This window comes from Lampetra fluviatilis, chromosome 67 (genome assembly GCF_964198595.1).
Source record: "Lampetra fluviatilis chromosome 67, kcLamFluv1.1, whole genome shotgun sequence".
Lineage (NCBI taxonomy): Eukaryota > Metazoa > Chordata > Hyperoartia > Petromyzontiformes > Petromyzontidae > Lampetra > Lampetra fluviatilis.
Genome location: NC_136341.1, coordinates 2,051,903 through 2,079,524, shown reverse-complemented (window position 1 = coordinate 2,079,524; position 27,622 = coordinate 2,051,903). Strand labels below are relative to the sequence as shown.

Here is a 27,622-nt window from a genome sequence, read left to right as displayed (position 1 = left end):
CCGACCGTTGACGACGCCTGCTGCTGCTGTATATTTTTCAACTAGCGTAACGATCGCCGTGACGTTTCCCCGCACGCGCGTAGCAAACAAACCGTCCTGGCTCCCGGAAACGTTTGCGGCCCGGGAAGCAAACTGTGAGTTGTCTCAACCCCGGCGACGCTTTGCTTTGTCCGTTTTAGTTTTTGCCGTCGTGCGCCGATTAGGATCGGCCGCATTGCGATGCCGATAAAACAACGGCACTCCGGCCGCTTCCACGGCTTCCCGACCGTTGGTTTGTTCACGGTAGAAAAACAGCCGTCGTTGGCATCGGCGGCCGTAGCCGGTTAGCCGGCATCTCGCTCCCTTCAGCGACCGCCAGCCCGTCGGCCCGAGGCAGTGAAAGATGGCTGGGTACGCGATGCCCTCCCGACCGACCGACCCACCCACCGTCCCCCGTCGCGTTTCTCGACCCTCGTACACAAAAACTCCCGCGGCAAATTTGCACTCGCGTTGGATCCAGCGGGTCGACGTTTTCGAAGTCAGAGCCGCGAGACACGGAGGAATGGCTGGGTCGCTCCTCTCCCTCCTCACCCTCCTCCACCTTCCTTTTTCCACGATCTGCTTGGGTCGGACAAATCGCCCGAGACGACTGTGCGTGGCAGCTGCGGAGAGCGGTTCGCGCCGATTGCAATCGCGAGCAAGGAGAGAAGAGAGAGATAAGAGGGAACGGGGGTGGGGAGCAAATTAAGCAAAGGAAAAAACCCGCAAAACAGCGACCATGATGAGCGACGCAAAGTGCCGACTAAACCAAGCATCTTCTTGTTTCCTCTGATCGCAAAAAGATAGAGAGAGAGAAGAGAGGTCGCACGTTTGGCGCGACTCTGACGAAGCGTGACACACGGACAGATGGAATCGGGGGGGCATCTTTGCTCATGGGGTTGTGCTCGGGCAATGTGTGCGTGGGGTTAGCGGGGAGTGGTAGTGGAGCTGTTACCGCTACGCTGCGCAGCGAACCCGGGGATCAGAGTTCGATTACCGCTCACGGCCAACGCCGGTGACGATTATCTGAACCGGTCCTGGGCCTCCCCTCCGCCGACTCAGCCTCAAATGAGTACCTGGTGCGGTGTGTGTAGTAAACATCACCACTGGGGAGACAAAGGCGGCCAGGTGTGGTGCTGGTCACCCACCCCCTCGTGTGCTACTGTGCCGGCCTTAATAGGTGCTCGCGAACAGCACTTGCCCCAACAGTCTGTTAAGGCTATACGGGGGATCTTTTTTTGGGCGGTTAGCGGGAGCATAGTGGTTAGCGCTGCGCTACAAACCCTGCAGAGACCCAAGTTCGATTCCCGCTCACGGCCACCGACGCCGCTGATAGCGATTATCTGGACCGGTCCTGGGCCTCCTCCGCTAGGCTGACGCTGTCTCCTTAGATGAGTACCTGGTTGTGGTGTGTTGTAAACATCGCCACTGGGGGACAAAGGCACCCATAGACTCGACACTGCCCATAGACTCAGCAGTGCACCATAGACTCAACACTGCAAGATAGACTCAACACTTCCCATAGACTCAGCAGTGCATCATAGACTCAACACTGCACCGTAGATGCAACACTGCACCGTTGCCTCAACACTGCAGCAGAGACTAAACACTGCACCATAGACCCAACACTGCACCCTAGACTCAACACTGCACCACTGACTCAACACTTCCCATAGACTCAAAACTGCACCATAGACTCAACACTGCACCATAGACTGAACACTGCACCATAGACTCAACACTGCACCACAGACTCAACACTTCCCATAGACTCAAAACTGCACCATAGACTCAACACTGCACCATAGACTCAACACTGCACCACAGACTCAACACTTCCCATAGACTCAACACTTCCTATAGACTCAAAACTGCACCATAGACTCAACACTGCACCATAGACTCAACACTGCACCACTGACTCAACACTGCACCACAGACTCAACACTTCCTATAGACTCAAAACTGCACCATAGACTCAACACTGCCCATAGACTCAACACTTCCCATAGACTCAACACTGAACCATAGACTCAACACTTCCCATAGACTCAACACTGCACCATAGACTCAACACTGCACCACAGACTCAACACTTCCCATAGACTCAACACTGCACCACTGACTCAACACTGCACCACAGACTCAACACTTCCTATAGACTCAACACTGCCCATAGACTCAACACTGCACCATAGACTCAACACTGCACCATAGACTCAACACTGCACCATAGACTCAAAACTGCACCATAGACTCAACACTGCACCATAGACTCAACACTGCACCATAGACTCAACACTGCACCATAGACTCAACACTGCACCATAGACTCAACACTGCCCATAGACTCAATACTGCCCATAGACTCAAAACTGCACCATAGACTCAACACTGCACCATAGACACAACACTGCACCCTAGACTCAACACTGCACCACAGACTCAACACTGCACATAGACTCAACACTGCACATAGACTCAACACTGCACCATAGACACAACACTGCACCATAGACTCAACACTGCACCACAGACTCAACACTTCCCATAGACTCAACACTGCACCATAGACTCAACACTTCCCATAGACTCAACACTGCACCATAGACTTAGCTAAGTCTGAGTCGGTGAATATCCGTTGGGCATCCTCTCAGTGCGGTGGCAAGAATGCGTTTCTAAATCCTCTCTCACTAAAATTTCCCCTCCCCGGAATATGATAATATTCTAAGGTCAGCCAATTGGCGAACTTTGCAAGCAAATCTATTTTATTGACGCACCCCATTCACGTGCAGCCGTGGCCTTCCTCGGTGCAATTGCAGCCTCCTAATAACGTCGCTAAATTATCTCGGCCCCATGCCTTCATTCACATTCCGTTAATTTGCACCTCGCCCTCTAGCCGGGGCAGACGTCGTCATCGTCACGCTCGGTGACTTTCGCCCGCTCGTAATCATCATTTACCGAAATAAAAGCAAATGTGTGTGCGTGTGTACGGTACGGTGTGTGTGTGTATTTATGGAGAGTGGTGGTGTAGCGGTTAGCGCTGCGCTGCGCTACGAACCTGGCGACCCGAGTTTGGTTCCCGCTCACGGCCTACACCAGTGACGATTATCTGAACCGGTCTTGGGCCTCCTATAGGTCGACTCGGCCTCAAATAAGTACCTGGTGCGGTGTGTAAACATTGCCGCTTGGGAGAGAAAGGCGGTCGGGCGTGGTGCTGGCCACCCACCCCCTCGTGTGCTGTGCCGGCCTTCATAGGTGCTCGCTAACAGCACTTGCCCCTACAGTCTGTTAAGGCTATACGGGGGATGTTTGTCTTTTGTGTTTGTTGAACTTCTTTCGTCACCGTACGTAGCCAACCGCGCTAATCAGAGGTGCAGGGGTTAAGGACAACAAACAAATAATATCTGCTTGGTTCTTTCGGTAAAGTCACGTAGAAGGGAAGTAATAAAATAATAAAAATAAAACATAATAAAATAATTCTCACGACGTTTCGGCCACAACGTCGCGAGAATTATTTTATTATGTTTTATTTTTATTATTTTATTACTTCCCTTCTACGTGGCTTTACCGAAAGAACCAAGAAGATGAATCCCTGCAGTCACGAAAGCTTTAAATCGAAACAAATAATAAATAAATAGATTAAAATGTACTGGAGCATTGACAGAACAGCCTCGTTTCACTCCGTAGCTCAACAATGGGCGGTTAACGGGCGAGATGTTAACTACCTCGCCTGGTATGCAGCAGGTCGTGGGTTCTATCCCGACCCTGACGATGCCTTCTGCTGTATATTTGGAGTTTGCGTCTCTCTCACTCTCTTCATCACGGTGACTATGAGATGTCAACTACCTCGCCTGGTATGCAGCAGGTCGTGGGTTCTATCCCGACCCTGACGATGCCTTCTGTATATTTGGAGTTTGCGTCTCTCTCACTCTCTTCATCACGGTGACTATGAGATGTCAACTACCTCGCCTGGTATGCAGCAGGTCGTGGGTTCTATCCCGACCCTGACGATGTCTGCTGCTGTATATTTGGAGTTTGCGTCTCTCTCACAGTCTTCATCACGGTGACTGAGATGTTAACTACCTCGCCTGGTATGCAGCAAGTCGTGAGTTCTATCCCGACCCTGATGATGCCTGCTGCTGTATATTTGGAGTTTGCGTCTCTCTCACTGTCTTCATCACGGTGACTGAGATGTTAACTACCTCGCCAGGTATACAGGAGGTTGTGAGTTTGATCCCAACCCTAATGATGCCTGCGGCTGTATATTTGGAGTTTGCGTCTCTCTCACTGTCTTCATCACGGTGACTATGAGATGTTAACTACCTCGCTAGGTATACAGGAGGTTGTGAGTTTGATCCCAACCCTGATGATGCCTGCGGCTGTATATTTGGAGTTTGCGTCTCTCTCACAGTCTTCATCACGGTGGCTAGGAGATGTTAACTACCTCGCCTGGTGTGCAGGAGATCGTGGGTTCGATTCTCGACTCTGACGATGCCTGCTGCTGTATATTTGAAGTCTGCGTCTCTCTCTTTCTCATCATCATCACGTTGGCTAGGAGATGTTAACTACCTCGCCTGGTGTGCAGGAGATCGTGGGTTCGATCCCCGACCCTGACGATGCCTGCTGCTGTATATTTTCAGTTTGCGTCTCTCTCTCTCTCTCATCTTGTCTGGTTAGTTTAGATGTCAACTATTTGGCTGCTACTATAAATTACCATGTGGTGATGGTGATAAGCCACTTTGTCAAGGTGTCATTTGTGGTGGGTCAGGTCGCTTCATAGATCAGTAGTCCTTACCTGGTCTATTTGGAATTTGCATGTCTCTCTCTCTCCCCGTGGTCACGTGAAACATTTCTCCCGGGTCCTCCAGTTTTGTCCCTCCCAGGTTAGGAATCAACATCGCGCATTTAGAGTCATTCGGCTACTGATATGAGTTTCCACGTGGTGATGATGATGATGATATCAGTCACTTCTTTGAGCTGTCATTTGTGATGGGCATCTATAACCTGTGGATGCAATGGCTCTGCCTTTCTCAGCAGTAGCTCAACTCTTTGGTTCTTTCGGTAAAGTCACGTAGTTAGAAATAAAATAAAACAAATCACGACGTTTCGATTGCAACACAAGCGGTTGTCATCCGGCAAAGGGGTCAGCCTCTAAAGGCAAACTGTTTATAAGGGTTTGGAGATGGGCGTAGCCCAAGTGTATCAAGAACACATCAAGCATGGGCGGTGCACAAGTGCCAATGCAGCAACAATGCCAATGAAGCAACAATGTCAAACGCTGGGGATGCGGCAGAGGTCGCAAACGGGTTTTGATTCCTTACCCGTACCCATTCCCGGCCGCACCAGGGTCGCAAACGGGTATCCGTACCCGTACCCGGCCGTACCCGTACCCTACCTCGTACCCAGCCGGGTACGGTTAGGGTACGGGTATCGGGTACCTGATTGCGACCTCTGTGATGAAGCCATGTTGCAGGCGTGGGTGGGTTGATTCTAGGAACTTGAATTGTGAGAAGAGACAAGACGTTGGGAAATGAGTGACAAACGGTTACTCACCAGTGACTCGCGGCCTACCCGTACCTGGCCGCACCATTGTCGCAAACGGGTACCCGTACCCGTACCCGGCTGGGTACGGGTAACCGGGTATCGGGTAGGGTACGGGTATCGGGTACCCGGTTGCGACCTCTGGGATGCGGGGGGAAATATTAACTCGGAAAAATAGACTAGTATCCGGCAGATATGCTGGAACAACCATAAACAGTTAAGGTTTTACCTAGTTAATAACATCCTTCCATGATAATTGTTTTTTTACCCTTCTATCTGGCAACAAAACTGACACCTTTTTTACAAGGAGTCATGTTTGCATAGACCACAATACCTGCAGTCATAATGCAAACAAAAAACATAACGCTGATAATGTATGTACTGTCCTTGAAGTTGATTGGTCCACACCCGAGACAGCTTTCCTTAGAGCCTAGTCTCACATGGTGTTGGACCAGATGACACCAAAAGACTGCAGGTATTGTGGTCTATGCAAACATGACTCCTTGTAAAAAAGGTGTCAGTTTTGTTGCCAGATAGAAGGGTAAAAAAACAATTATCATATTTTTTACTGGCAAATGAGGTTCCAATGAACATCCTTCCAATGATTGCTCAATTTGTATCCATCTTCTCGGTTTAAGTTATGTTTATATATCTGGATGGCTTCATGAACAAACCTTTGATAGTAGCCCGAAGGTTTGCAGAGAGTACCTTGGTCTCGGAAAAAACAATATCACGCGAGTCCACAGCGTTATAGCAATGGTCAGCCACGGCAGAGGTATTGGTTCTGCCGTGTTTCAGATCTGCCTTGTGTTCGCGAACACGGTCCGAGACATGTCGTTTCGTTTCACCAATGTAACTGCCACCGCAGGTGCAGTTCAGTTTGTAGACTCCGTGGTTTTTTATCATTTTATTCTTATTTTTCTATCTACGTGACTTTACCGAAAGAACGAAAGAATATATAAAAAAATACTGAATAGTGTTTGAATAGTGCCCTGCATTGACGTGAACAATTCTTTTTTAAACGGGCAATAATAAATTTCGATTTAAAACTTTCGTGACTGCAGGGATTCATCTTCTTGGTTCTTTCGGTAAAGTCACGTAGAAGGGAAATAATAAAGTAATAAAAATAAAACATAATAAAATACAATTCTCACGACGTTTCGGCCACAACGCAAGCAGCCGTCCTCAGGTGAAGAACAGACCTGTTCTTCACCTGAGGACGGAAAGACGCTGTCTTTCCGACAGACCTGTTCTTCACCTGAGGACGGCTGCTTGCGTTTTGGCCGAAACGTCGTGAGAATTGTATTTTATTATGTTTTATTTTTATTATTTTATTATTTCCATTCTACGTGACTTTACCGAAAGAACCAAGAAGATAGCTTGCATTATTATTTTTCGATTTAAAGCTTTCGTGACTGCAGGGATTCATCTTCTTGGTTCTTTCGGTAAAGTCTGACATTCAGAATTAGACGCTGTCTTTCCGACAGACTTGTTCTTCACCTGAGGACGGCTGCTTTTGTTGTGGCCGAAACGTCGTGAGAATTGTATTTTATTATGTTTTATTTTATTATTTCCCTTCTACGTGACTTTACTGAAAGAACCAAGAAGGGCAATAATAAGTTACCCTCATTTACTCAGCACCTCCTCTTAACCCGTTGCCTCTAACTTCGGGGAAATTGCTCTCACACACACACACGCGGCGAGCGGCTGCGGCGGTTTTAAAATACGTTTATTCTCCGTCGCGCGGTCGAAAGTGCATTCATCGTACAGTTCCTCGTAAGCAACTCGGCACGTGCAAACGTCCACGCGGGGAAAACTAAATCGCGTGTCGTACAATAAAAACCAGTTTTTGTTGCACCCCGTGCGTGCCCACGTCCTCGCTAAGAAGTCTCTTCCGGTCGCAGAACCAAGGGTAACGTTAGTGCCGAGTAAACAAGAGGGTAATTTTCCCCGAAGAAGAATTTTCGTTACCTCGTAGAGCCAAATGAGAGTGTCCTAGGATTACCGTCGCTGCTAATAAGGGCAGGCTAATACGCGAGAGGCGGAAAGGGTAACGCAGAGAGAAGCGAATGATTCCTAAACGTGAAGGCGAATGATTCCTAAACGTGAAGGTGAATGATTCCTAAACGTGAAGGCGAATGATTCCTAAACGTGAAGGCGAATGATTCCTAAACGTGAAGGCGAATGATTCCTAAACGTGAAGGCGAATGATTCCTAAACGTGAAGGCGAATGATTCCTAAACGTGAAGGCGAATGATTCCTAAACGTGAAGGCGAATGATTCCTAAACGTGAAGGCGAATGATTCCTAAACGTGAAGGCGAATGATTCCTAAACGTGAAGGTGAATGATTCCTAAACGTGAAGGCGAATGATTCCTAAACGTGAAGGCGAATGATTCCTAAACGTGAAGGTGAACGATTCCTAAACGTGAAGGCGAATGATTCCTAAACGTGAAGGTGAATGATTCCTAAACGTGAAGGCGAATGATTCCTAAACGTGAAGGCGAATGATTCCTAAACGTGAAGGTGAATGATTCCTAAACGTGAAGGCGAATGATTCCTAAACGTGAAGGCGAATGATTCCTAAACGTGAAGGCGAATGATTCCTAAACGTGAAGGCGAATGATTCCTAAACGTGAAGGCGAATGATTCCTAAACGTGAAGGTGAATGATTCCTAAACGTGAAGGTGAATGATTCCTAAACGTGAAGGCGAATGATTCCTAAACGTGAAGGCGAATGATTCCTAAACGTGAAGGCGAATGATTCCTAAACGTGAAGGCGAATGATTCCTAAACGTGAAGGCGAATGATTCCTAAACGTGAAGGCGAATGATTCCTAAACGTGAAGGTGAACGATTCCTAAACGTGAAGGTGAACGATTCCTAAACGTGAAGGCGAACGATTCCTAAACGTGAAGGTGAACGATTCCTAAACGTGAAGGTGAATGCGTCTTTACTTGGTGTTCACGCGTTTCGAAACCTACTACGATGCTTTGCGCCTCCGGCTGTTATGGCTATAAAAATTCTCCGTGCATACAAATGTCGGCGTCCGTCGAGATATGAGTGGCGGTTTCCCGGCTTCAAACTATGTTTCAAAAACTTCGTAAGAACGGCGCGCGGGTGGGCGGGTATCCCGAGCGTATCCGCAACCCGACTTTGAATGCACAGTCAGCCCAGACCTTCCTTCCTCCTCTGCTTTCCGGCGATCAAAAACGTCGTAAGAACAGAGGGCGGGTTCGGGCGGGCGGGCGGGTGCCGATCCCGAGCATATCAGCAGCTCGGCATTCAACGCATGTTCAGCCAAAACCTTCTTCCTCCGGCGATTGAAAACATAAGAGCAGCAGAGGGCGGGAGTGTATCCGCACATATCGACAGCCCGACCTTGAACTCGCATTCAACCCAGGACCTTTCTTCCTCCTCCTCCTCCGGCGATCAAAAACGTCAGAAGAACAACAGAGGGCGGGCGGGCGGGCGGGCATGCCAAGCATTCCCGTAGCCCCGACCTTCGACGAACGTTCAGGCCTCGTCCTGGGTGACCTGCGTTAGAACTGCTCGTACGGAGACTGCCTCTCCAGCACTTGCAGGTAGTCTGGCTCGGCACGCAGCCTCGCGTTCAGCTCCAAGCACTCGCCGGCGGCACGCACCGCACCCTCCGCTCGGAACCCCAGCGGCGCCGGCTGCGACGGGCGTTTGTCCGAGTCGTAGTTCGGCTGCTGCTGCTGCTGCTGCTGCCGCTGCCGTTGCCGCTGCTGCTGCTGCAACCGGCCCAGCCTGCTGAGGCTGCGGAACTGGAAGCTGACGTGAGGGGCCCTGCCGGCGAGGTACGACGCGTCGGCCGCGCCGCAGCCGGCGCCGTCGTACTGCTGCCACCGCCGCCGCCGGTGGTGGTCCAGCGTGTAGTACCGCAGGGCCGGCGTGCCGGGGCAGCGTCCGTGCTCGCGCGACGCCGAAGCCGAGCCGGCCGCGCTCCCTTCGCCGAGCAGCACCTGACGGTACCGGCGGTCGGGGTCGCCGGCGCACAGCGGCACCGTGTAGATGGAGGGGCCGCCGCCGCCGCTGCCCCGTTGCCGATTCGGCCCCGGCGCGGGTGCCCCCTCGGCCTTGGCCGCCTCCGCGGCCTTGGCCTCGTAGCGGCCGTAGTCGAACGCCGCCGTCAGGCCGGCGTCGGCGCGGCCGGCGACGGCGTCGGCTGCCGCCGGCGGGCGGGAGGCCGCCCCGCGGCGCCGCAAGAGGGCGGCGAGCAGGGCCACGGCGGCGACGAGAGCGGCGAGCAGAGCCAGGAGGAGCACGGAGAGCGGCACGCCGAGGGGGCCGCGCGCCGGCGTCGGGGAGGGGGCGGCGGGCGGCGGAGCCGTGCCGCCCGCCGTCGAAGCGGCAGCCTCGGCGAGGCGCTCGCCGGCGCACAGCTCGTCGAAGGGCACGGAGCGCAGGTCGCGGCGGGCCAGCGGCGGGGGGCCTGCGCACTCGACGGCGCCCTGCACGATGCCCGTGCTCAGGGAGTCGAGCCAGCGGCGCAGGGGCTCGGCGGAGCAGTCGCACTCCCACGGGTTGTCCCGCAGGTCCACCTGCACCGCCGAGGCGGCGAGCGGCGCCAGGAGCCCGTCGGCGGGCAGCCCGCGCAGGCGGTTGCCCCGCAGGTTGAGCCTCGTGACGCCGGCGGCGGCGCCCAGGAGCCCCGCGGGCAGCCGGCGCAGGCGGTTGCGGTTGAGGAAGAGGAGCTGCAGGGCGGCGGTGGCTGCGAACGCCCCGGCGTGCACCTCTGCGATGGCGTTGGACTCCAGGTAGAGGAAGCGGAGGGCGCCGAGGCCGGCGAAGGTGCCCGCCGAGAGGCTGCGCAGGGCGTTGGCGTCGAGGTGGAGCCGGCGCAGGCGCGACAGGCCCAGGAAGGCGCCGTCGCGGACGGCCGAGATGCGGTTGGCGCCCAGGTGGAGCAGCTCCAGGGTGCCCAGGTCGCGGAAGTCATGGGCCAGCACCTCGCGGATGCTGTTGGCGCGCAGCGACAGCCTCCGGGGCCCTAGGGGGCGGGGCCGCAGGGCCGAGACGCGCTCGATGCCGCGGCCCTGGCAGTCGACGGCGAGGCCCCCGTCGGACGCGTGCACGGCGCACGAGCACGCGCTGGGGCAGCTCGTCGGAGCCGGCGGCTTGGCCTGGCGGTGGCCGCCCGCCGCCACCCCCCCCCGCCGCCATCGGACCCATGTTGGTGGCGGTGGTGGCGGCCGCCAGCAGCGACGCGTTGCGGTCGCCCGCGCCCTTGCCGCGGTCGTACGCCGCCGTGGCCTTGGGCGGCTTGGGGTGCGGCTTGCCGGCGAACGATGCCGGCGCCGCCACGGTGGTGGTGGTGGCAAAGAGCCGCGGCTTGGCTGCGCCGGCCGGGGTAGGGCGCGGCCACGGACCTTGTCCGTCGTGTCCGTCAACGCCATCGTGGTCATCGTCGTCGTCGTCGTCGTCGCCACCGGCGCAGATGTCTCGCCGCGACAGCTCCAGCAGGCCCTTGCCGTGCAGCCGGAAGGGCGTCTCGCACACGGCCTCGCCCACGAGCGGCGGGGGCGGCGGCCCCGCGGCCAGCCCCTCGAGCCACTCCTTGAGGGCGGCCAGGCCGCACGAGCACTCCCAGGGGTTCTCCTCGAGACGCATCTCGGCGACCCCGCGCAGGTGCTCCAGGAGTCCCCCGTAGGCCAGCGCCTTGAGGCGGTTGCCCCGCAGGTCCAAGTGGCGCAGGGGCACGCCGCTGAAGACCCCCGCGGGCAGACGCCGCAGGAGGTTGTCGTTGAGGATGAGCACCCGGAGGCGGGCCAGGCCTCGGAAGGCCCCCGCCTCCACCCGCCGCAGGAGGTTGTAGTCGGCCTGCAGGTAGTCGAGGCCCTCGGCGCCGGCGAACGTGCCGTTGCCGAGGGCCTCCAGCTTGTTGCCGTGGAGACGGAGGTGGCGCAGGAGGGCCATGCCCTCGAAGGCGCCGCCCGCCACCTCCAGCAGGCCGTTGTTGGCCAGGTCGAGGGCCACGGCGCCCGGGCAGCAGTGGAAGTCGCCGGAGGCCAGCGCGCCGATCGAGTTGCCGTGCAGGTGCAGCTGGTACGGTCGGGGGGGGGGCTGCTGCTGCGGCGGATGTTGCGGATGCTGCTGCTGCGGATGCTGTTGCAGGCGCAGCTGCGACACGTGCTGCAGGCCGCGGTTGTCGCAGTCGACCTGTGCACGGGGGGGGTCGGAGGGGGATTGGAGGGGGATCAGAGGGGGATCGGAGTGCGGTCGGAGGGCGATCGGAGGGCGATCGGAGGGCGATCGGAGGGCGATCGGAGGGCGATCGGAGGGCGATCGGAGGGCGATCGGAGGGCGATCGGAGGGCGATCGGAGGGCGATCGGAGGGCGATCGGAGGGCGATCGGAGGGCGATCGGAGGGCGATCGGAGGGCGATCGGAGGGCGATCGGAGGGCGATCGGAGGGCGATCGGAGGGCGATCGGAGGGCGATCGGAGGGCGATCGGAGGGCGATCGGAGGGCGATCGGAGGGCGATCGGAGGGCGATCTTTGTTCATTTGAAGCTCGGTAACGGACCCATTTAAGTCCCATCGACAATGTGGCCCTTTTGCGTTCCACATCGAACTGCCCCAGAGGTCGATTGTTAAGTTTCCAAGGTGATTGCTCGTCAAACGGGTTTTGATTCCTTACCCGTACCCGTACCCGGCCGCACCAGGGTCGCAAACGGGTACCCGGCTACCCGTACCCGGCCGGGTACGGGTAGCCGGGTATCGGGTAGGGTACGGGTATCGGGTACCCGGTTGCGACCTTTGTTACTCGTCAAGCGAAGCGATTTTTTTTTTTGACAATTTCCAGCAGATTTGCTTGTCAAATATGACGGTGGTGGCTGTCCGTTGTTTGTTCTACGACTCCCCCGCCAAGTTGCAGCGATTGACGCATCCTGCCAGGAGGTTCACCCTTCAACTCTGTTCAAGGGGCGCCAACGGTGGCTAGGAGATGTTAACTGCCTCGCCTGGTACACAGGAGGCCGTGGGTTTGATCCCCATCCTGACGATGCCTGCTGCTGTATATTTGGAGTCTGCGTTTCTCTCTCTCTCTCATCATTATCATCACGGTAGCTTGGAGATGTTAACGATCTCGCCTGGTACACAGGAGGTCGTCGGTTTGTTCCCAACCCTGACGATGCCTGCTGCTGTATATTTGGAGTCTGCGTGTCTCTCTTTCTCATTATCATCACGGTGGCTAGGAAATGTTAACTACCTCGCCTGGTACACAGGAGGTCGTGGGTTTGTTCCCAACCCTGACGATGCCTGCTGCTGTATATTTGGAGTCTGCGTGTCTCTCTCTCTTATCATCATCACGGTGGCTTGGAGATGTTAACTACCTCGCCTGGTAAACAGGTCGTGGGTTCGATCTCCATCCTGACGATGCCTGCTGCTGTATATTTGGAGTCTGCGTCTTTCTCTCTCTCTCATCATCATCATCACGGTAGCTAGGAAATGTTAACGACCTCGCCCTGTACACCAGAGGTTGTGGGTTTGATCCCAACCCTGACGATGCCTGCTGCTGTATATATCGAGTTTGCGTGTGTGTCTCTCCCCGTGGTAGCGTGGATTTTTCTCCGGGTCCTCCGGTTTTCCCCCTCGACATTTAGAATTAACGTCACGCGTTTAGAGCTTTTTGGCTGCCGTTATAAATGCCCACGTGATGATGATGATGATGATGACATCATCCTCTTCGTTGTGCTATCATTTGTGATAGCCAGATCGCTTCTGAAAAAGCTACGTATTTCAGTGGTGAGTCTTACCTGGTAAAATACTAAATAGTTTTAGTTTTGATGTTAACTACCTCGCCTGGTGTACAGGAGGTTGTGGATTCGATCCTGCTGTATATCTGGAGTCTGTCTTTCTCTCCCGGTGGGCGCGTGGATTTTTCTTCAGGTTCCTCCGTTTTTTTTTTCCCCCTGCGCATTTAGCATCGTGCGTTTTAGAGTACATTCTCTTAGTTTTTTCGGTAAAGTCACGTAGGTAAAAAGAATGAAATTGATAAAAATAAAATAATAAAAATCACGACGTTTCTGAGGCAACACAAGTCTCCGTCATCAGGTGGGACCGTCACAGCCAGATTTGCTGTATCAAGTGAGGCAGGGATTCCAAGATGCAAGTTCTTAAATACAAGGGGGAGGAGGGGGGAGGAGCTTATCAGAATGTGGTAGCCAATGAATGGAACGTATTGGGAGGGGGGGGCGGGGCTAAAAGAGGGCACGAGGTGTAACTGTACGTTGACCACTATGGGAACCTCATTTGCCAGTAAAAATATGATAATTGTTTTTTTACCCTTCTATCTGGCAACAAAACTGACACCTTTTTACAAGGAGTCATGTTTGTATAGACCACAATACCTGCGGTCGGAATGCAAACAAAACACACAACTCTGATACTGTATGCACACTGTCTTTAAAGTTGATCGGTCCACACCCGAGACAGCTTTCCTTAGAGCCTAGTCTCACATGGTGTTGGACCAGATGACGCCAAAAGTTGACGTGGACCTGTTTGTGCACAAGCACCTCTTGGTGCATAAGAGAACGAAAATGCCCATGTTGTTTCTGCCAGTGTTGGCTGACAATCAAATACGAAAAAGGAGAGTACTGTTTTAGAGAAATTTCTGCGTGATGATGATGATGAGCCCACTTCGTTGAGCTTGCCATCTCTTGTTATAGCCAAGATCTTCGTAGAAATTCAAGTGGCGGGGGCCTTAACACCGAGTGAATTAAACAAAAACATCTTGTATAACATTGTAGTAGGGTTTTACCCTTTTAAACTGGTACAAAACTGACACCTTTATTCAAGGCACTCACCCACCCACTACTATATTTTGCCACTGGTAAAAGAGATCTCATAGTGTAAATGCTTACCCCGAGCTCTCAAGACTCTGATAGTGCACTGTGTTTGAGTTGTACGCCTTCTGGTGTCATCTGGTCCAACACCAATAGGGACTAGGCTCTAAAGAAAGCCGTCTCGGGTGTGGATCAATCAACTCCAAGGACAGTGCATATTATTATCATCATCAGAGTTGATTCTTTTTGTTTGCTTTTTTGACTACTTGTGTTGTGGTTATTGCAAACATGATGCCTTGAATAAAGGTGTCAGTTTTGTACCAGTTTAAAAGGGTAAAAACCTACTACTATATTTTGCCACTGGTAAAAGAGATCTCATAGTGTACATCTTGTATAACCTTAACCGAGGAATGTGTTTAATGTTTTCTGAATCTCGCAATCAACCGTATTCTGGAATTCTCTTCGCCCCACCCACTCGGCTCCTCCCACCTCCCACTATCCGTGCGAGGAAATCGTCGAGGCTGGGGGTGTCGGCCAATTTGTATTCTCACTCTTAATGAGGTGCGCATGGCTGCACGGTAATAATTAGGGGGCGCCGCACGTCGTTAGCGCGCCGATTAGAATTTTTTCCGGGCCTCTGAGCCGAGTGAACGGAGCTCGCCGTGGGCAATGTTCGCTCCCAAAGAGCTGTCGCCAAAGACAAAGATCCCCCGCACCCTCCCTGCCTCGTGCCGCCTCTTCACAGACTGTTGGGGCAAGTGCTGTTAGTGAGGAGCGGCACCTAACGAAGGCCGGAATTGTGGTACATGAGTGGGCGGGTGGCCAGCAACGCGCACTCACTGACTCTCTCACCCGCCCACTCACTCACTCACTCACCCACTCACCCACTCACTTACCCGCCCACTCACTCACCCACTCACTGACTCTCTCACCCGCCCACTCACTCGCCCGCCCGCCCACTCACTCACCCACTCACTCACCCGCCCACTCACCACTCATTCACCCGCCCACTCACCACTCACTCACTCACTCACCCACTCACCCACCCACTCACTCACCACTCACCCACTCACCCACTCACCCACTCACTTACCCGCCCACTCACTCACCCACTCACTGACTCACTCACTCACTCACCCACTCGCCCACTCACTCACTCACCCGCCCACTCACTCACCACTCACTCACCCGCCCACTCACTCACCCACTCACTCACCCGCCCGCTCACTCGCCCACTCACCCACTCGCCCACTCACTCACTCACCCGCTCACTCACTCACCCGCCCACTCACTCACCCGCCCACTTACTCACTCACTCACTCACCCACTCACTCACCCACTCGCCCACCCGCCCACTCACCCACTCACTCACCCGCCCACTCACTCACTCACTCACTTACCCACTCACTCACCCGCCCACTCACTCACCCACTCACTCACTCACCCACTCACTCACCCACTCACCCACCCACTCACTCACCACTCACTCACCCACTCACCCGCCCACTCACTCACCCGCCCACTCACTCACTCACCCACTCACTCACTCACCCACCCACCCACCCACTTAGTCACCCACTAACCCATCGACCCACTCGCTCACGAAGATCCCCTCCCCCACCATAGAGCCTGGACAGACTGCAGGGGCAAGTGCCGTTAGCGAGCAGCGACTAAGAAGGCCGGCACTGTGACACACGAAAGGTGTGGCAGGTGGCCAGCACCACTCCCGGCCGCCTTTGTCTCCCCCAGTTGCGACGTGTAGTCCACACAGAGCAACAGGTACTCATTTGAGGCTGAGTCGACCTCGCGGGGGGGGGGGCAGACCCAGTGTTGTTGATGGCCGTGATCGAACTCGGGTGTCTATCGGGTTCGTAGCGCAGCGCGGCGCTAACCGCTGCTAACACCACCGCTCCCCATTGAGACCACACACACAGTCGCACCTCCGATTAGCACGGTGGGCTACGCACGATGCGAAATAAGTTCAATATACATACAACACTGGCCGTAGACTTAACACTGCACCATAGACTCAACACTGCACCACAGACTCAACACTGCCCATAGACTCAACACTGCACCATAGACTCAACACTGTACCATAGACTCGACACTGCACCATAGACTCCACACTGCACCACAGACTCAACACTGCACCACAGACTCAACACTGCACCATAGACTCAACACTGCACCATAGACTCAACACTGCACCACAGACTCAACACTGCACCATAGACTCAACGCTGCACCACACACTCAACGCTGCACCACAGACTCAACGCTGCACCACAGACTCAACACTGCACCACAGACTCAACACTGCACCACAGACTCAACACTGCACCACAGACTCAACACTGCACCACAGACTCAACACTGCACCATACACTCAACACTGCACCGTAGACTCAACACTGCACCACAGACTCAACACTGCACCATAGACTCAACACTGCACCATAGACTCAACACTGCACGATACACTCAACACTGCACCACAGACTCAACACTGCACCATAGACTCAACACTGCACCATAGACTCAACACTGTACCATAGACTCGACACTGCACCATAGACTCCACACTGCACCACAGACTCAACACTGCACCACAGACTCAACACTGCACCATAGACTCAACACTGCACCATAGACTCAACACTGCACCACAGACTCAACACTGCACCATAGACTCAACACTGCACCAGACTCAACACTGCACCGCAGACTCAACACTGCACCGTAGACTCAACACTGCACCGTAGACTCAACACTGCACCGTAGACTCAACACTGCACCGTAGACTCAACACTGCACCGTAGACTCAACACTGCACCGTAGACTCAACACTGCACCGTAGACTCAACACTGCACCGTAGACTCAACACTGCACCGTAGACTCAACACTGCACCGTAGACTCAACACTGCACCGTAGACTCAACACTGCACCGTAGACTCAACACTGCACCGTAGACTCAACACTGCACCGTAGACTCAACACTGCACCGTAGACTCAACACTGCACCGTAGACTCAACACTGCACCGTAGACTCAACACTGCACCAACCTGCAGGAGCGACTCCCTCTCCTCGCAGCTGCACACAGCCGGGCAGGACTCTGCGACGACGATGTCCAAGCTGTCGGTGGCGGCGGTGGCGGCGGTATTAGCGTCCGCCCACCGTGGCAGCGCCAGCAGCAGCAGCAGCAGCAGGAGGAGGCAGAGGGTCACGAAGGGCGGTAGAGCAGCCGGAGCCCCCATGGTGCCCGCTGGTGCCCCCCCCCACCGCCTCCGCTCACAGCGTCACGTGGGCAGCGCTGCAACGGGACAGCAGTGGACGATTATCATTTCATTTTTTAGTCGGTAAATAATAGTGGTGATTATTCTTTGGTTCTTTCGGTTAAGTCACGTCTAAAGATAAAATAATAAATTAAATAGACGTGACTTAACCTAAAGAACCAAAGAATAATTCCTGCAGTCACGAAAGCTCCAAAATTAAAATAGCGGTGATGATGACGACGATGCCTTCGAATCTTCTTGGTTCTTTCGGTAAAGTCACGTGGAAGGGAAATAAAAAAATAAAAAAAATAAAACGTAATAAAATACAATTCTCACGACGTTTCGGCCACAGCGCAGGCAGCCGTCCTCGGGTGAAGAACAGGTCTGTCGGAAAGAGAGCGTCTGAATGAACACCACCAAGCTTGGCATATACGGAAAGACAGCGTCTGAATGAACACCACCAAGCTTGGCATATACGGAAAGACAGCGTCTGAATGAACACCACCAAGCTTGGCATATACAGAAAGACAGCGCCTGAATGAACACCACCAAGCTTGGCATATACGGAAAGACACGTCTGAATGAACACCACCAAGCTTGGCATATACAGAAAGACAGCGTCTGAATGAACACCACCAAGCTTGGCATATACGCTGCCAAGCTTGGTGGTGTTCATTCAGATGCTGTCTTTCCGACAGACCTGTTCTTCACCTGAGGACGGCTGCTTGCGTTGTGGCCGAAAACGTAGTGAGAATTGTATTATTTTATTATGTTTTATTATTTTATTATCTCCCTTCTACGTGACTTTACCGAAAGATTTCGATTTAAAGCTTTCGTGACTGCAGGGATTCATCTTCTTGGTTCTTTCGGTAAAGTCACGTAGAAGGGAAATAATAAAATAATAAAACACAAACATGATAAAATTCAATCTCACCACGTTTCGGCCACAACGCAAGCAGCCGTCCTCAGGTGAAGAACAGGGCTGTCGGAAAGACAACGTCTGAATGAATGCCTTAAAAATTACCGAAAAAAATGATGTCATGGTGCATTGTCAAACCTGCCACCAAACACAAAGCCATTGGGGGGGGAGACAAAGGCGGCCGGGCGTGGTGCTGGCCACCCACCCCCTCGTGTGCCACAGCGCCGGTAGCCTTCATAGCAGAGGTCACAACCGGGTACCCGATATCCGTACCCTACCCGATACCCGGCTACCCGTACCCGGCCGGGTACGGGTAGCCGTTTGCGACCCTGGTGCGGCCGGGTACGGGTACGCGTAGGACCGTGAGTCATTGGTGAGTCACCGTTTGTCACTCATTTCGGGTAGGGTACGGGTAGGGAACGGGTACCTGTACCCTACCCGGGTACGGGTACCCGTTTGCGACCCTGGTGCGGCCGGGTACGGGTAAGGAATCAAAACCCGTTTGCGACCTCTGGGTCGTTACCCAACTATAATCAACCCGCGCGTGACCTGCCAATAGATGAAAACGAAACTACGTGTAATCTTGACTTAGAGTTTTCGTGACTGCAGGAATTCATATTATTTGGGTCTATCGGTAAACACAAGCGTGTTGCGATCGAAACATCGTAGTTTTGCTTGTGCCCGCCCTCACAGTCGGCCATATTTGCGGAATACACCATGCCGCCATTGACCCTGGCCATTGACCGAGCAACCCAACGTTCCTACCAGCTCCCTCCGCAGGAATGTATTAAAGGCTCCCATAGACTTCAATGTTAAAGGCTCCCATATACTTCAATGTTGAAGGCTCCCATAGACTTCAAAGTTAAAGTGTCCCATAGACTTCAATGTTAAAGGCTCCCATAGACTTCAATGTTAAAGGCTCCCATAGGCTTCAATGTTAAAGGCTCCCATAGACTTCAACGTTAAAGGCTCCCATAGACTTCAACGTTAAAGGCTCCCATAGACTTCAATGTTGAAGGCTCCCATAGACTTCAAAGTTAAAGCTCCCATAGACTTCAATGTTAAAGGCTCCCATAGACTTCAATGTTAAAGGCTCCCATAGACTTCAATGTTAAAGGCTCCCATAGACTTCAATGTTAAAGGCTCCCATAGACTTCAATGTTAAAGGCTCCCATAGACTTCAATGTTAAAGGCTCCCATAGACTTCAATGTTAAAAGGCTCCCATAGACTTCAACGTTAAAGGCTCCCATAGACTTCAACGTTAAAGGCTCCCATAGACTTCAACGTTAAAGGCTCCCATAGATTTCAACGTTAAAGGCTCCCATAGACTTCAATGTTAAGGCTCCCATAGACTTCAATGTCAAAGTCTCCCGTAGACTTCAACGTTAAAGGCTCCCATAGACTTCAACGTTAAAGGCTCCCATAGACTTCAATGTTAAAGTGTCCCATAGACTTCAATGTTAAAGTGTCCCATAGACTTCAATGTTAAAGTGTCCCATAGACTTCAATGTTAAAGTGTCCCATAGACTTCAATGTTAAAGGTTCCCATAGACTTCAATGTTAAAGGCTCCCATAGACTTCAATGTTAAAGCTCCCATAGACTTCAATGTTAAAGGCTCCAATAGACTTCAATGTTGAACTATAAACTATTTTAAATGTACCAGGTAAGCAACCTGGCTATCACACACAATAGCTCAACGATATGGCTGATATCATGGTCACGTGGGAATTAATAGCAGCAGCGAAATACTCTGAATGCGTGACGTTGATTATATAATTGTTGAGGGAAAAACTGAAGGAGCCGGAGAAAATCCCATGGGGACAGAGAGAGAGACACACACAGACTCCAAATATACAGCAGCAGGCATCGTCAGGGTCGGGATCGAACCCACGACCGCCTGCGTACCAGGCGAGGTAGTTACCATCTCCTAGCCACCGTAATGATGATGAGGGAGAGAGACGCAGACTCCAAATATACAGCAGGCATCGTCAGAGGTGGGGATCGAACCCACGACCGCCTGCGTACCAGGCGAGGTAGTTAACATCTTATAGCCACCGTGATAATGATGAGAGAGAGAGACGCAGACTCCAAATATACAGCAGCAGCAGGCATCGTCAGGGTCGGAATCGAACCCACCACCGCCTGCGTACCAGGCGAGATAGTTAACATCTTATAGCCACCGTGATAATGCTAATGATGAGAGAGAAAGACGCAGACTCCAAATATACAGCAGCAGCAGGCATCGTCAGAGGTCGGGATCGAACCCACGACCGCCTGCGTACCAGGCGAGGTAGTTAACATCTCGCCCGTTAACCGCCCATCGTTGAGCTCCAGAGTGAAACGAGGCTTCTCCGTGTTTGCTCCGGTGCATCTTTATCTATTTGTTATTTGTTCCGGGTGCGCTCCGATCGCGCTCCGATGATTGCGAGTTCAGAATCCCGGTCGACGTTTGACCTTTTAAGTAATTTTACTTCCCGCGGCGCGAAAGGGGGGGGGAGGCGGAGTGTGACGGGGGGGGGGGGCATGACCTTTGGCTTATCGAAACGGCTTCAATTTGTCTCCGTCGCGTCTTTTAAAAGGTGAGACTCAAAAATTTCACATCATAGTCGAGGAGCGAACGCGGTGAGGCACATCGATGCAAACCGCACCTCACCAATGCTTTTTTGAGATGTTATCTACCTTGCCTGGTGTGCAGGAGGTCGTGGGTTAGATCCCAACTCTGACGATGACTGCTGCTGCTGCTGCTGTATATTTGGAGTCTGCGTCTCTCATCATCATCATCATCACGGTGGCTCAAAGATGTTAACTACCTCGCCCGGTATACAACGGGTCTGTCGGTTCGATCCCGAACCTGACGATGCCTGCTGCTGTATATTTGGAGTTTGCGTCTCTCTCACTGTCTTCATCACGGTGGCTAGGAGATGTTAACTACCTCGCCTGGTATACAGGAGGTCGTGGGTTCAATACCGACCCTTACGACGCCAGCTGCTGTATATTTGGAGTCTGCGTCTCTCTCTCCTCGTGGTGAAATGTTAACTACCTCTCCTGGTACGCAGGAGGTTTTGGGTTAGATCTTGACCCCGACGATGCCTGCTGCTGTTTATTTGGACTCTTCATCTCTCTCTCTCCCCGTGGTAAAATGTTAACTACCTCTCCTGGTATGCAGGAGGTTTTGGGTTAGATCTTGACCCCGGCGATGCCTGCTGCTGTTTATTTGGACTCTGCTTATTCTCCTTGTGGTCGCGTGGATTTTCTCCACATCCTCCGTTTTTTCCCCCCTCCACATTTTAGAATCAACGTCACGACGCGCTTAAGAGAGTATTTGTCTCGTGCGATACATTTCCACACGTGATGATGATGATGATGATAATAATGATAAGCCACTTCGTTGAGCTATCGCTTGTACGGTTGATCGGAGACGGTGTTTTTAAATTATTTTTCGCTTCGATAAAGAACGCTGTTTTTAATTATCGTAGCCGAACGGAAATAGTCCAAGGCATTTTCGCCTCTTAAATATTTTTGGGAGGCTTACCTTGTTTTTTTTCCCTTCTCTTTCTCTCAACAATTTCAAATTAAATCTGCTTATCTGCAGCACACAGCGCGCCCGCTTCCCCTTCACCGAATGAGGGGCACGGACTAAATAGTAATGGAACGTGTGGGCAGTTACGACATCTCGTAACTGCGTGCGAGCACAAAAGACGAAGGTCCCCCGTGTAGCATTAACAGACTGTTGGGGCAAGTGCTGTTTAGCGAGTAGCAGCAGCGCCTATGAAGGCTACCGGCACTGTGGCACACGAGGGGGTGGGTGGCCAGCACCACGCCCGACCGCCTTTGTCTTCCCAAGTAGCGATATTTAAATTTCGATTTAAAGCTTCTTTCGTGACTGCAGGGATTCATCTTCTTGGTTCTTTCGGTAAAGTCACGTAGAATGGAAAAAAAAAAACATTTATTATTTTATTATTTCCATTCTACGTGACTTAACGAAAGAACCAAGAAGATAACGATATTTAGTTCCAGATACTCATTTGAAGAGGCTGAGTCGACCTAGGGGGGGGGAGGCCCAGGACCGATTCAAACGTCGTGGTCCCTGAACGGCACGCCGCGAAAGAGCGCAAACCGAGGATTGCCTGGTGTAGTGACATGGGGCAGCTTGTGCCTAACTGTGGGAAAGTTAATCTTCTATAATAAAATAAAATATTATAATAATATATTATTTCCATTCTACGTGACTTTACCGAAAGAACCAAGAAGATGAATCCCTGCAGTCACGAAAGCTTTAAATCGAACTGTGGGAACGTTATCACCTAGGGTCTACAAGAACCATAATCTGGCCCTGGTTTTTGGGTCTCCCAGGGGTTTCCTTTTTGCCCGGTGGTGTCCGTCTTAGGGGCAATTTGTGTTCTGCTATACGGGGACTCCTCTGCTTATGAACATTCGAATTGCGAACTTTCAGATATACGAACATACCTAACAGAGATTTACACTATGAGACCTCCTTTACCAGTGGCAAAATATAGTAATAGGTTTTTACCCTTTCAACTGGTACAAAAACGCCTTTTGGCGTCATCTGGTCCAACACCAATGGAGACTAGGCTCTAAGAAAAGCTGTCTCGGGTGTGGACCAATCAACTTCAAGGACAGTGCATATCATTATCATCAGAGTTGTTTCTTTTTGTTTGCATTTTGACTGCTTGTGTTGTGGTTATTGCAAACATGATGCCTTGTATAAAGGTGTCAGTTTTTGTACCAGTTGAAAGGGTAAAAATCTATTACTAAACCTAATAGAGGTTTGTTTTTGTGTTAGATCGCGTGAATATAAATGCGTGTCGTTAAATCCACCACCACCCGACACAGCCAATTAGTAAAGGTTTATCATATTAACTAAACGTGCCAATTCGTTACTAGTACAGCACACCGGTGTGTTGGAGAGTAAACCCACTACTACATTTACAGTTCGAGTATTGTGACGTTCACCGGTAATTACAAAAAACAACCAGCATCATCAGGAGACGGCCTGTCCACATGTCCAGTTGCCCGTTCGGACCGAGAATCAGAGAACCATTGGCATCTACATCTGCAGAAGGTGAAGAACCAGTGGCATCTACATCTGCAGAACGTGAAGAACCAGTGGAATCTACGTCTGCAGAACATGAAGAACCAGTGGCATCTACATCTGCAGAACATGAAGAACCAGTGGCATCTACATCTGCAGAACATGAAGAACCAGTGGCATCTACATCTGCAGAACATGAAGAACCAGTGGCATCTACATCTGCAGAACGTGAAGAACCAGTGGCATCTACATCTGCAGAACATGAAGAACCAGTGGCATCTACATCTGCAGAACATGAAGAACCAGTGGCATCTACATCTGTTGAACATGAAGAACCAGTGGCATCTACATCTGCAGAACATGAAGAACCAGTGGCATCTACATCTGCAGAACATGAAGAACCAGTGGCATCTACATCTGTTGAACATGAAGAACCAGTGGCATCTACATCTGTTGAACATGAAGAACCAGTGGCATCTACATCTGCAGAACATGAAGAACCAGTGGCATCTACATCTACAGAAAATGAAGAACCAGTGGCATTTACATCTGCAGAACATGAAGAACCAGTGGCATCTACATCTACAAAACATGAAGAACTAGTGGCATCTACATCTGCAGAAAATGAACAACCAGTGGCATCTACATCTGCAGAACATGAAGAACCAGTGGCATCTACATCTACAAAACATGACGAACTAGTGGCATCTACAGAACATGAAGAACCAGTGGCATCTACATCTGCAGAACATGAAGAACCAGTGGCATCTACATCTGCAGAACATGAAGAACCAGTGGCATCTACATCTGCAGAACATGAAGAACCAGTGGCATCTACATCTGCAGAACATGAAGAACCAGTGGCATCTACATCTGTTGAACATGAAGAACCAGTGGCATCTACATCTGTTGAACATGAAGAACCAGTAGCATCTACATCTGCAGAACATGAAGAACCAGTGGCATCTACATCTACAGAAAATGAAGAACCAGTGGCATTTACATCTGCAGAACATGAAGAACCAGTGGCATCTACATCTACAAAACATGAAGAACTAGTGGCATCTACATCTGCAGAAAATGAACAACCAGTGGCATCTACATCTGCAGAACATGAAGAACCAGTGGCATCTACATCTACAAAACATGACGAACTAGTGGCATCTACAGAACATGAAGAACCAGTGGCATCTACATCTGCAGAACGTGAAGAACCAGTGGCATCTACATCTACAAAACATGAAGAACCAGTGACATCTACAGAACATGAAGTACCAGTGGCATCTACATCTGCAGAACGTGGAGAACCAGTGGCATCTACATCTGCAGAACATCAAGAACCAGTGGCATCTACATCTGCAGAACATGAAGAACCAGTGGCATCTACATCTGCAGAACGTGAAGAACCAGTTGCATCTGCATTCGATTGGTAGTTCTTTACTGAAGGCAGTCGTTCACTAAAACGTGCAATGTTGATGAAACTAAATACGTTGTAACTTAACATTGCCCGAGCTGAATTTGTGTCTTTCGATGGTTTACCGTCTGAGAAAAAATCCGGCCACGTCTCGAACGCCCACCACAGAAAGGTCATCTCGCACCCCCATGGGGTGGCGTGCACCCCCAGGTTAAGAAACCATTGGATTAGATCATGGAGCCACACGGGAGAAAGATATCCTCTCTCGCTCCTAACCCCCCTCCCTCTCCCGACCCCCCCATCACAGCCTTGTGGTCGTTGCTTAGTCAGGAGATGCCGACACTGCAGGAATGCTCGCTGTCTCTGTCCAGCGCGTCGTACGTGTGTGTACGTGTGTGTGTGTACGTGTGTGTGCGTGTGTGTACATACACACACGTACATGTGTACGTGTGTGTCTGTACGTGTGTGTACATGTGTGCACGTACACACACGTACGTACGTGTGTGGGTGCGTGTTGAACGTCTGTTCACTACCGCATGTAGCCAAACTGTTCCATTTGGAAGTGCGGAGTTTGGAGTCTTTGGTGCAGTGTTGAGTCTATGGTGCAGTGTTGAGTCTATGGTGCAGTGTTGAGTCTATGGTGCAGTGTTTAGTCTATGGTGCAGTGTTGAGTCTATGGTGCAGTGTTGAGTCTATGGTGCAGTGTTGAGTCTATGGGGCAGTGTTGAGTCTATGGTGCAGTGTTGAGTCTATGGTGCAGTGTTGAGTCTATGGTGCAGTGTTTAGTCTATGGTGCAGTGTTGAGTCTATGGTGCAGTGTTTAGTCTATGGTGCAGTGTTGAGTCTATGGGGCAGTGTTGAGTCTATGGTGCAGTGTTGAGTCTATGGGGCAGTGTTGAGTCTATGGTGCAGTGTTGAGTCTATGGTGCAGTGTTGAGTCTATGGTGCAGTGTTTAGTCTATGGTGCAGTGTTGAGTCTATGGTGCAGTGTTGAGTCTATGGTGCAGTGTTGAGTCTATGGTGCAGTGTTGAGTCTATGGTGCAGTGTTGAGTCTATGGTGCAGTGTTGAGTCTATGGTGCAGTGTTGAGTCTATGGTGCAGTGTTGAGTCTATGGTGCAGTGTTTAGTCTATGGTGCAGTGCTGAGTCTATGGTGCAGTGTTGAGTCTATGGTGCAGTGTTGAGTCTATGGTGCAGTGTTGAGTCTATGGTGCAGTGTTGAGTCTATGGTGCAGTGTTGAGTCTATGGTGCAGTGTTTAGTCTATGGTGCAGTGTTGAGTCTATGGTGCAGTGTTGAGTCTATGGTGCAGTGTTTAGTCTATGGGCAGTGTTGAGTCTATGGTGCAGTGTTGAGTCTATGGTGCAGTGTTGAGTCTATGGTGCAGTGTTGAGTCTATGGTGCAGTGTTGAGTCTATGGTGCAGTGTTGAGTCTATGGTGCAGTGTTGAGAATGGTGCAGTGTTGAGCCACTTCGCTCCCCACCAGCACCGCCACCTCCTACGGCCAAAGTTAAATTGCAGCTGCGACGGTGGTGGCGGTGGTGGTGGCGGTGGTGGTGGCTACGGTGTTGCCACCACAACCGAGGAGGGTGGAGAGAATGCGGGAGACTGAAGGCACGGGGGCACACGGTCATTCCGTCGGCGCTTCCCGGCACCACGATAAGACTCCGGTGCGGTGGTGGGAGGGAGGGAGTGGAGGGGAAGGAGGGAGGCAGGGAAAGAGTGGAGGGGAGGGAGGGAGTGGAAGGGAGAGGGGAGGGAGTGGAGGGGAGAGAGTGAAGGGGGGGGGAGGGAGTGAGGGAGGGAGGGGGAAGGAGGGAGTCAGGGAGAGAGGGGAGGGAGTGGAAGGGAGGGAGTGGAGGGAAGGGAGTGGGGGAGGGAGTGGAGGGGAGGGAGTTGAGGGGAGGGAGTTGAGGGGAGGGAGTGGAGGGGAGGGAGTTGAGGGGAGGGAGTTGAGGGGAGGGAGTTGAGGGGAGGGAGTTGAGGGGAGGGAGTTGAGGGGAGGGAGTGGAGGGGAGGGAGTGGAGGGGAGGGAGTGGAGGGGAGGGAGTGGAGGGGAGGGAGTGGAGGGGAGGGAGTGGAGGGGAGGGAGTGGAGGGGAGGGAGTGGAGGGGAGGGAGTTGAGGGGAGGGAGTGGAGGGAGTGGAGGGGAGGGAGTGGAGGGGAGGGAGTGGAGGGGAGGGAGTGGATGGGAGGGAGTGGAGGGGAGGGAGTGGAGGGGAGGGAGTGGAGGGAGTGGAGGGAGTGGAGGGGAGGGAGTGGAGGGGAGGGAGTGGAGGGGAGGGAGTTGAGGGGAGGGAGTTGAGGGGAGGGAGTTGAGGGGAGGGAGTTGAGGGGAGGGAGTGGAGGGGAGGGAGTGGAGGGGAGGGAGTGGAGGGGAGGGAGAGGAGGGGAGGGAGAGGAGGGGAGGGAGTGGAGGGGAGGGAGTGGAGGGGAGGGAGTGGAGGGAGTGGAGGGGAGGGAGTGGAGGGGAGGGAGTGGGGGGGAGGGAGTGGGGGGGAGGGAGTGGGGGGGAGGGAGTGGGGGGGAGGGAGTGGGGGGGAGGGAGTGTAGGGGACAGAGTGAGGCGGGGAAGGGAGTGAGGGAGG

General features: G+C 52.4%; 1 protein-coding gene and 1 long non-coding RNA gene across 2 annotated transcripts in view; one reads left to right on the top strand and one right to left on the bottom strand.

Annotated features, from left to right (window-relative positions):
• The window catches only part of LOC144952369 (uncharacterized), a 144,103-nt gene that overhangs the window by 47,953 nt on the left and 68,528 nt on the right, over positions 1-27,622 (top strand). The gene's annotated exons all lie outside the window — the stretch shown is intronic.
• Positions 8,365-27,622, bottom strand: part of LOC144952366 (SLIT and NTRK-like protein 3) — a 58,706-nt gene continuing 39,448 nt past the window's right edge. Inside the window, 3 exon segments of the mRNA XM_078882756.1 lie at positions 8,365-10,738; positions 10,740-11,743; positions 17,437-17,684. Of these exon segments, the coding sequence (XP_078738882.1) occupies positions 9,103-10,738; positions 10,740-11,743; positions 17,437-17,628 (2,832 nt within the window). The 5' untranslated portion in view covers positions 17,629-17,684 and the 3' untranslated portion in view covers positions 8,365-9,102.